Source organism: Oncorhynchus masou, chromosome 13, assembly GCF_036934945.1.
Source record: "Oncorhynchus masou masou isolate Uvic2021 chromosome 13, UVic_Omas_1.1, whole genome shotgun sequence".
NCBI lineage: Eukaryota > Metazoa > Chordata > Actinopteri > Salmoniformes > Salmonidae > Oncorhynchus > Oncorhynchus masou.
The window spans coordinates 27187883-27199096 of NC_088224.1; the positions used below are offsets into that span (position 1 = coordinate 27187883).

Genomic DNA, 11214 nt, shown 5'->3' on the forward strand with positions numbered 1-11214 from the left:
TGTAGAGAAATATCTCTGAATCTGATCAGCTGAATTTTTCTATATATATCTCTAGAATAGAACAGAATAGTTTGTCTTTCTGTCTGTCGATTGTACTTTCTCTCAACCACACAAAGCCAATGGGACAGCTTTACTTAGCTGTATCCTGCTCATTCAAGGCCCTATATTCAGCGACACATTAGAATAAACTATGTATAAACTATAATGACACAAAAAATCTTGTCTCTTATTTTTACTGAAAATAACAATCTCACAGAAGCACAAGTGTTTCTGTGTGACGTTGCCGGGGCACCATGGAAACAGCTCGTATCTTGTCACAGCTCCAGAACTACAGCGACACGACTGATGCCGAGGAGCTCAACGGAGGACGTTCTCTGCTAGCTGGGTAGCTGCTGTTATCGACCATAGCCAGCTAGTCTTTTCAGTTTGACCTAGCTAACTAGCGAGCTAGGTTAGGTTAGTGACTGTTGGCAAGCTTGTTAGCTAGCTGACGTTAATTATTAGCTAGCTATAATAGCAAAGTCTCAAGAGGATGCTCGAATCAATAAACGTCACTGGTATGTATGCACCTGATCTGTGTTATGCCTTGAATTCACTTGAATATGTCCAACCTGGTCAGAACGCCGGCAACAACAGAAACACACGGAACTTCAAACAGATACAATGCTTTATTGGTTACTGTTATGTAGCTAAGCGTGCTTTATGATGATTTTAAAGTGTCTTCGTTATTAGGTTTATTACAGTTGTGCTGCATATATGCTCCATTTTCCGATCATTCTGCAAATGTTTTGACACTAAGTTATTTTAGACATAATTACAAAGCTGTCATAAAGTAATTACATGCTTAATAATAATAATGCATTTTATTTTAAGCGCCTTTCAAGACGCCCAACGTCACTTTAAATAAAATCACACATTCAAATAAATAGCTATATAAAAGTACAGCCACATTGTTATAACAGTCTAAATATGCATTCTAACTTCCAGTAGCTATTGTACTGCATTACTTGTCGGTACTATACTTCCTCAAAAATCTAAATGAAGCTATTTTGCAGTGCACCACGACAATTATTTTGTAGAAGAACTGCAAAAGACACCTGTTGCTGTAAAAAGCAGAAAACATTGACATGGTCAAAAGCGATATTTATCAATTCTTAATGTATTTGTTCTGTGACCAGCTACTGACTCCCTTATCTTTTGGAATGATTCAGCTTGGCAATGTTATCTGGAATGGTTTGTTTTCAAATCTGTTGTTGCCATGTGATCTGCTGAAGCCCTGAAGTGGTTGTGTTGTTAGTGCAGTGGTTGCATAAGTTCCACATCAGCGCTCCTGTCTGAACAGAGTGGTTATACAGAGTGTGATGATGCTCCTGGTCATCCAGCCATCCCACTGGAGGTCAGGACACAAGGCTCTGCACAAGGGCTGCTACCCTGTCAGACTCTGGAGACATGATGGGAATAATTAGGTGACTAGGCCTACATCATAACTGACTGTGCTTTGTGCATAGAGAAATCAATGAAGCATAGTTGCTAGTCCCACTAAGGACTGCTGATACAATTGCTATAAAGCTGTAACTGCAGAGTATGTTGGATATGTCCATTTGAGGTCTATGCACTGTGATTGTATGAAGGGGAGGAGGATAGTAGCAGCCTTTATTGCCCGAGGCTAATTGAGTCAGTGTTGCACTGCAAACCCAAACCGATGATATCACCTTCTGAGCTATTGAATAAACCTCTGTTAGGGTTCTCTAAACAACGCACGCACACATGACAGAATTCACATAAGTCTAGCTTTAGAGCTGAACTGGCTGCAGACTGAAGACACTCCTCTGTGTCTTGTTCTGTAAGAGGATTATTCTATGTAGGTACTGTTCAGCGAGTGAGTGAGAGAATCTAAAATAACTAAGCTGCTGCGTCAGCATTACTGACTCAACCCTCGGTCAGTCATCATCACTTGTTGTTTCAGAAAGGCTCTATTGGCCAGAGACGGAGCAGTCTAAGAAGTTCCTCCTTAGCTCGATGGTGCCGGTAGAGATGGAGATCTCTAAGAAGTACTCGAGCCCCAGGGTGCCAGACAAGCGGCCTGTGAGCCCCACTCAGGTGTGCCTAGAGAAGCTGTCATCCAGCATCCTCAAGGACCTCTTCACCACGGGAACCAGCAGCTACAATGTACTCCTGCAGGCCGAGGAGGAGGAGAGACAGAGCCCCAAGCACTCCCCGTACCGCAGGCCCAAGAAGACTGTGAGATGTGCCTCTACAACCTGCAGGTCACACGACAGCCACCGCCATCCGTCTGTAACTCCTCTGTTACTGTTGGGCCAGCAGGGCAGCGGAGACACCAGGCTCTCCTCCCACCACCATGTCTTCTCCTCCGCCTCAGGGGGCCGCCCCAGCGGGCCCAAGCCAGCCCACAGCATCAAGGTCCTGGGTAGCACCACATGCCTGTCCCCCAGCCCTGTCTCCCGGCCCCGGAAAACATGCTTCACCAGCTCACCCCGTACCAAGCTGCCCTCTCTGCCCAGAGGAGGGGTGATGCGGGAAGGGGAGAATGCCGGGGTCAAGAAGCTCTGCATCCTCACTGCCATCAAGCCGTCCAACGTGGAGAGGGAGAAGGTGAAGTTCTTCAAGTCGGACTTCAGCTACAATCCTCAGTTTGAGTACAGCAACCCTGTGTCTCCGCTGGTGCTGGCTCGCCACAACAACGCCTCCGACCGCTTTCTGACACAGGTGAGACCCATGTTAATGAATTAATAGCACTTTTCGGCCATTTTAAACCAGAAATCTACCTACACATCAGCTAACACAGTGGAGAGGTGAGGAGTGAACTACCATGTCAATTACTGTCACAGGTAAGTGTAAGGCCAGGAACGGGACACAGGTTTTATACAACTATTTTCAGCAAAGGCAAGAGGTAGACTGAGCTGAAGTAAATCTGGCCACTCAGTGAAAGCCATGCAACCAGGTAGCAGACAAATCCTGTCAGACAAGATTGGATGGATTATTTGGGAAAAACTTGCTTTAAAACTCCAGCTTAGCACACCAGTCAGGAGATCGAAAAAGACACCAGTGCTCTCTCTGTCTGAGCTGTAGGGTTGAGGCAGAAAATATCTATCCACATTAGTATGTATCAAATGGATATCCACATTAGCCCTTATTCTGGGCAGATATCCAACAAGCTACTCTACCGACAGATCAATAGTTGAGTATGTCAAAAGTCATGTTGTGATTACGCCAACAGGAAAGACAAGAGAAATCAGACGCCGTAAAGCTTAATGGATACATGAATAGGAATGCACATTACATTTACATTTAAGTCATTTAGCAGACGCTCTTATCCAGAGCGACTTACAAATTGGTGAATTCACCTTCTGACATCCAGTGGAACAGCCACTTTACAATAGTGCATCTAAATCATTTAAGGGGGGGGGTGAGAAGGATTACTTTATCCTATCCTAGGTATTCCTTGAAGAGGTGGGGTTTCAGGTGTCTCCGGAAGGTGGTGATTGACTCCGCTGTCCTGGCGTCGTGAGGGAGTTTGTTCCACCATTGGGGGGCCAGAGCAGCGAACAGTTTTGACTGGGCTGAGCGGGAACTGTACTTCCTCAGTGGTAGGGAGGCGAGCAGGCCAGAGGTGGATGAACGCAGTGCCCTTGTTTGGGTGTAGGGCCTGATCAGAGCCTGGAGGTACTGCGGTGCCGTTCCCCTCACAGCTCCGTAGGCAAGCACCATGGTCTTGTAGCGGATGCGAGCTTCAACTGGAAGCCAGTGGAGAGAGCGGAGGAGCGGGGTGACGTGAGAGAACTTGGGAAGGTTGAACACCAGACGGGCTGCGGCGTTCTGGATGAGTTGTAGGGGTTTAATGGCACAGGCAGGGAGCCCAGCCAACAGCGAGTTGCAGTAATCCAGACGGGAGATGACAAGTGCCTGGATTAGGACCTGCGCCGCTTCCTGTGTGAGGCAGGGTCGTACTCTGCGGATGTTGTAGAGCATGAACCTACATCTTTGTACGATACATAGATAGTTAGCGGAGCTACAAGAATGAATTGAGGGACAAATACGTTCCCACTAAAAGGCCCGGGGTTTATGTTTTAAAGTAATGAGTACTACTGTAAATCACTGTAAATCACAAGGATTGTAATAGATAGGCCGCTGTCTAAATTATAGTTCTGTAGAATTAATAGAATGTAGTCTGGTCTAGTGTTTTGAGTGCGGTTTGAACTTAGTAGCATCCCCTGAGGTGTTCTGTTGCATACTAGCTACCTGGGTAACACTAGTATACTGATAGTAACATATGGCAGCCTCTTTAGTTGAGTGAACACTACAGGAAATGCACTGTAAAGTGATCCTGTGGAGGATATTGCAGTTATCATGTTTTCTTTCTTCCACTCCTGGCACCAGTCTTGTTTTACACACTCCCAGTATGTACAACTGTGTGTCCATTCATTCTACTGATGTAGATTTAATGTAGAAAAGGACACTTTTTTGTTACATACTCCATGATCAGAATGAACTGTTATTAAGCTTAAATAAACGATGAAACACAAATGAGGATATCTGCCCAACTTTAGAAACGGATTTACTCTATGTGATGTGAACAGGTACTTGTACTATTGCATAACAACTCCAGTTACTGTACATTTCACAGAACTGACTTGATTTCTGGTCTCTACTTGATCTCTGTGGCATGTGTGCTGGGGCGAGACAGAGGATGATCTCTAATGACCTGTAGAGAGTAGGGACTGTCTCTTAAGCCTACTCCACAGCCCTGAACACACACTAGAGAGAATGGAGAAAGCACTGACCTGTTCTGCCCTGCCCTGGCTACTGGACAAAATGACTCCAAGTGCTATTCCCAATAGGGAGCTATTTATATAGCTCAGGGAGGGGCAACTGGCAGCCCACAGGGCCCTGCTCAAGGTGGGAATTCAAAATGTGGTTGTGCATCAACAGTTTTTCTATTGTTATGTCAGTCACTGATAGTCACTCAATTAGCCCATGTCAGCAAAACATTTGTCAATTGTTAAGTTATTCTAGTGGACTGCTATCTAAATGTGAAGTAATCAAGGGCAAATTAAAGCCCTGTGGTGAAATGTGTAGAATTGTAGGAAATTAGCTGTAAATTGGCATTTTCTCTACACCCTATGGCAACATGTGTGGAATTGCACAAAAGTAACTCTAAAACTTAGGGGCAACTGTGGCCCCTCATGATGAGTTCAGATTTTTAGAGTCCCCAACCCCCATTAAAGTTGCCCATCTCCGATATAGCCTAATTATAGGGAGATGTTTTCTATGCAGTATGTCCCTTCAAACAAATCAACTGAAGGACGAGACAAGTTCTTGTTATTTCCCTCAATATCATCTGAACACAAGTTGCACTCGAATGGAATCAAGCCTTTATAGCTGTATCCTTACCAAGATAATACCGGAGTCCATCATTAGATTTGAGCCTAATGTTGTCTGTTAGTTGACGGCATGTCATTGTGTTTCTCCCTACAGGCGGTGCGTATCATGGAGTTGGCCCTCCAGAAGTATGGGAACTATGAGAAGTTTGAGCAGGCCACAGGGGGAAACTTGCTCACCAAGGGCCGGATCTGGTACCTGGTCAAGAAGTACATGGAAAAGGAGGGCTGTATTGGAGAGGTGAGAGAGCGTCTTGCGTAATCTGATCCTAGATCTGTGGTCAAGGGCAACTTTTACATGGAGAAAGGTAGAAGGTACCCCTTACCACAGATCCTGGGTCAGCTATGTTTTAATCATCTAATGGCTATACCAGAGAGCAGTTCCCAGGTACACCTGGGTATAAAAGAACAGCCACACAGATACAGGAGAAGGCCGACATCCCCGCGGTGACAGGCAGCTTGTACAAGGTTTCCGTTCCCCTTAGCACATCCTCCTGACCCCTCTGTTGGCCCTGTCGTTTTTGCTGAATAGATTAATAACAACCTCTGTCATGTTCTGAGCCATGAAGGTCATAGAGAATACAGGAAACAGCCAGAATAAAGTACCAGGTTCGCCAAGCCAGGGGCTGTTTCGTCATGTTCCTCCTAAATCTCCCTCCCAAAAATCACTATAATTAACATTCTGCACACCCCAATCAGAACAATTTCCTCATATGACGTAACCGCCACACAGTCCCCTCCTCACATAGTAACCCCATATCCTGCTTTGGTACCGTAGCGCCTATTAAGGTACCCATTCCATAACTACATATCTCTCTGTGGTGCTCCATATAAAGTGAGTCTCAACATCACTCCCTCTGTCTGTTGTCAGATAGTGGTCAATGTGACAGACGACCTCCTCTCCAGAGCGTCCATGACGGTGGTGAACAGCCGGCCCACTCTGACCATCAACATTGCCACAGCCCGGGAACACTGGCTGGAGGGCATGCTACGACATGAGATCAGTGGGTAGTATAACTCCATTATACCTCTATCATACTTAGTTTTGTCAAGAGGTGCACAAATCCCAGTGTTTTTCCAGTATTACAGCCACACAGTAATGTCTTTCAAGGGTCTTTCGATGCACAGAGTTTCTCCTGGATCACGAAGAATGGGTCAGGAGTGTTAGGGTCAAAACATGTCTTGGTTCATAAGAAGTACATACTCAACCACAGCACATTTAAATGAACACAATCATTACTCATGGTACTGGTCCACTCAATACTGAACTTGCTGTGTGATGCCTCGGCCCACTAGTCTGCTCTGCTGTACTCAGCAGCACAGTTATTTTTTTGAGGATGAGTTCAGCTTCCAAGTACATTGTCAATGGGTCTCTTCACCCTGTTGGTGCAATATAGCCACTGTGGTCATTTCCTGTGTCTGTGCCCTCTCCCCAGGCACACACTACTTCCGGGGCATCAACAACGCCCAGCAGCCGTGGAGCAGCGGAGTCGGCAGGAAAAAGCACAACCTCCGACCTTTGAACCCTACTGAGGAGGGGCTGGCCAGCATCCACTCTGTCCTGTTCCGTAAGGACCCTACCCTGTGGAGGGCTGCCTTGCTCTACTACACTGTGTACCAGGCCAGCCGCATGTCCTTCTCTCAGCTGTTCCACAGCCTGGGACGCTTCGTCCAGGACCCCAACACACGCTGGGACTATTGTGTACGAGCCAAGAGGGGGCAGAGCGACACCGCACAGCCTGGTAACTAACACAGACACACGTTTGTTCACACGCCCATACATAGGCATTCGTGCATGCAGGCACACACTTATCTCTAGCTTTAGCTTTGTATCCTACTGGAGTCAGCATTTTCTACCAGGCCTTGGGTGTTTCAGTACGTACTGCTGTCATCTTGATGGGCTTGTTGTATATTTTAGGGTGTTTCAGTACGTACTGCTGTCATCTTGATGGGCTTGTTGTATATTTTAGGTTGTTTCAGTACGTACTGCTGTCATCTTGTTGGGCTTGTTGTATATTTTAGGTTGTTTCAGTACGTACTGCTGTCATCTTGTTGGGGTTGTTGTATATTTTAGGGTGTTTCAGTACGTACTGCTGTCATCTTGATGGGCTTGTTGTATATTTTAGGTTGTTTCAGTACGTACTGCTGTCATCTTGTTGGGCTTGTTGTATATTTTAGGTTGTTTCAGTACGTACTGCTGTCATCTTGTTGGGCTTGTTGTATATTTTAGGTTGTTTCAGTACGTACTGCTGTCATCTTGTTGGGCTTGTTGTATATTTTAGGGTGTTTCAGTACGTACTGCTGTCATCTTGATGGGCTTGTTGTATATTTTAGGTTGTTTCAGTACGTACTGCTGTCATCTTGTTGGGCTTGTTGTATATTTCAGCTTGTTTCAGTACGTACTGCTGTCATCTTGATGGGCTTGTTGTATATTTTAGGTTGTTTCAGTACGTACTGCTGTCATCTTGATGGGCTTGTTGTATATTTTAGGTTGTTTCAGTACGTACTGCTGTCATCTTGATGGGCTTGTTGTATATTTCAGCTTGTTTTAGTACGTACTGCTGTCATCTTGTTGGGCTTGTTGTATATTTCAGCTTGTTTCAGTACGTACTGCTGTCATCTTGATGGGCTTGTTGTATATTTTAGGTTGTTTCAGTACGTACTGCTGTCATCTTGATGGGCTTGTTGTATATTTTAGGTTGTTTCAGTACGTACTGCTGTCATCTTGATGGGCTTGTTGTATATTTTAGGTTGTTTCAGTACGTACTGCTGTCATCTTGATGGGCTTGTTGTATATTTCAGCTTGTTTCAGTACGTACTGCTGTCATTTTGATGGGCTTGTTGTATATTTCAGCTTGTTTCAGTACGTACTGCTGTCATCTTGATGGGCTTGTTGTATATTTCAGCTTGTTTCAGTACGTACTGCTGTCATCTTGATGGGCTTGTTGTATATTTCAGGCTGTTTCAGGAAGGACCAGGTGTACCTGGACGGCATCCTGAAGATCCTAAGACACAGAGAGAGGATTAACTTCCAGCTGCTCATGTCCCTGGGGAAGGTGGGTAACGGGGTCTGTTTAATGTGTCAGACTAGAACCCGTAGACATAGCAACAGTAGGTTTATCAGGAGGCTGCCTAACCGGCTAACAAGGTAACCAATTCTTATTCTATGGTCTGCATCCTATGCCTTTTTGTGCATAATGATTATTTTTTCAAAGGGTTTGCATTACACTGCAGACAGGAGACAAAGGCAATACGTTGGATGTGTTTGACTGCACAGCTTTCATATTATTCTCCGCTCTTCCTCTCTCCTTCACCATAACGACAATGCTTATTTGCACATGAAATTGAATGAGATGCCAGGTTGAATAAGCTTATGTAACTACAGCTGTATGAGAGAGCAGAGCAGACCATGTGATTCTGCCTGAGAAGAAGAATGACTTCAGGCATAGGGAGGGAACACATGACTCACAATGTGTTTCACACAGATGGGCTTCCAGTGTTACTGCTGTCTGTCCTCCTAGGCTTATCTGTATAGCACAGGTGGCCAACCCTCCGAGAGAGCTACTTAGTATGCAGGCTTTTGTTCCTGCCCTGCTCGAACACATCAATGAGCTGCTCATCAGGGCAGTTCCAGGTGTGTTAGAGTAAGGCTGGAAAAAAAGCCTGCCAGGAGGGGGTTGGCCACTGGCACTCCCTGCTTAATAGAAACCTTATTTTGTTTCTGTCTGTCTGTTTTATTTTGCTTGTTCTAAAATACGTTCGCATGATTTCCATCTTGATTGTTCCTGTCTGCCTGCCTGCCCAGGTGTCGTACGAGGACGTGGATCGTCTGAAAAGCTTGGCGCTGATGGAGCATGTGAGGATACCTCACTTCTTGCAGGACATGGCGTGCTACGCTGAACAGCTGGAGAAGATCATGGAGGTCAACCAGCTGACTGACGAGGAGCTCAGGGTGCTCATCTGAGACATGGAGGAGTAGAGGGCCTGCCCACTCGGTTACTCCAACACATAGCTTGTACAGGTTAACAGCAACCTGACCGAGATCCATTTGGGATTGAAACGTTATGTATATAACAAAGGCATAGAGGTTGTTATGAGGTATGTGTTGAAGTAAGTGAATGTGCGGGTCCTTCTGGCCCGGGTACCCTATGAGAAGTGATGATACGCTCCTCATCTGAGCATGCCCAGAAAGAGGTGACCCCTGACCCTCCAGCACACCTTACCTCCACCAAGCTAATGAGCTACCGGAACCTCATTAAAGTCAGTGGCATCATTCACAGTGACATTCCTGCATCTCACCACCAGTACCATCCCCAACAGGCAAAATTGCATGTTGCATCATGATGATGTCATTTCCTGGTTGTAAAACTGACTTTCCACCACATATGGTAGCTGTGTGACGTGACATGATTTGTGCAGTGTACTGTATTGTATGTAGGGGTTCTCTCTCCATTTCTATATGCACCCCAAAGCCAAATGGAATTGCATTTTCAATCTCCTGTTCAAAAGACTAAGGGGTTCCTATACTAATGTTTCTAAACAGAGTTTTACCGTACTGGTTGGTTGCTGTTGTTATAGTTGATGTTCAGGTAATGACCCATGAACCAGAGAGTGTGTGTTTGCCAGGGTTGGGCTGCAGTGAGAGACATACAGAAGAGAGACAGCTATGGTATCATAAAAGCACAACATTGACTCATGATGTGGCCAGGTCACAGTGGAGAAAGGCATGTGGAAGAGGCAAAACTAATGAAGCACAAGACGACAGCGTAGTGCTGAGATAGTAGGATAGGACAGCATAGAAATGCATTGCGGATCGTATGTATTTGTGCCCTGTTGACATCTCCTGCAAGAGGTTACCTTGGCGCAGCAATCCCTCCAAAACAACCACTTTCTTACGATTTGCACTTTTTTCTCCAGCGTTGAACTGCTTTATTTCTGGCAGTTTCCTTAGAGATAACCTTATAACCTTACACTGATGAACTCTCCCTCCTGCATTTTAAAACAAACCAATAGGCCTAGTGTTTTTAAAGGCAGGGTGTAACTAATATTGTACTGTAATGTTTTTCTCCTTTTTGTCAAACATGATTGACAGGTTGTTGATTTTCTGACTTTTGGTACCTGTTTTGAGAACTGAACACTGTGATATTTGATAAATATTGTTCAATTTACCCTTTCAACTAGCCTGGTCCGAGATCAGTTTGTGCTCTCTTGCCAATAGTTATTTACAATGACCATAGGAGTTGGCAGGATAGCACAAACTGATCTGGGACCAGGATAACTTTGACATGATGTAGATAGCATGTTTGCTGCCGCTATTTCACCACAAATGGCCCTGGGTATGATCTAACTGTATGATGAGCACTAGTGTTTATAAGTGACATTGCACTATGTATTGTATTGTACTGTAACTGTACTGTATTTGAATGCCTCCTGATGGTCACTGAAGCCCTGGGAATCCCTAATAAAGCAGATTTATCACCTTGTAGACTGTCCACACGGAGACGACCCACAAGAACACAAGAACAGGGCCTCTTATCCTGGGCTTCCACTCTGCTCCAGTTAAGAATTTTCATTTTGTTATGGCGTGAAGTGTATTTCACATGGCTTGGAAGCCAACCATAAATATTTCACAGAGATATTGTGTTTAAGAGGCTTGTTTGGTCGAAGTGGGTTAGATGTTTTTAGGACAGGGGTGACAGTTGAAGTGTGGGTGGGCTGAAAGAGGGGAGGCCTCTGCAGTCCACATTTTTCACCACTAGAGGACCGTCACGTCTGCTACTTTCTCCACAACTCCATAAGGGAGAGATATGATTTG

General features: G+C 45.2%; 1 protein-coding gene across 1 annotated transcript; it reads left to right on the forward strand.

Moving 5' to 3' along the window:
• The first annotated feature begins 368 nt into the window (after positions 1 to 368).
• LOC135552028 (putative tyrosine carboxypeptidase MATCAP2) lies at positions 369 to 10884 on the forward strand. Its single transcript, XM_064983385.1, has 7 exons — positions 369 to 557; positions 1967 to 2727; positions 5497 to 5640; positions 6271 to 6403; positions 6836 to 7141; positions 8358 to 8455; positions 9205 to 10884. Exons 1-7 carry the CDS (start codon positions 533 to 535, stop codon positions 9361 to 9363), a joined length of 1626 nt encoding a protein of 541 aa, XP_064839457.1. The 5' UTR covers positions 369 to 532; the 3' UTR covers positions 9364 to 10884.
• Positions 10885 to 11214: the final 330 nt, after the last annotated feature.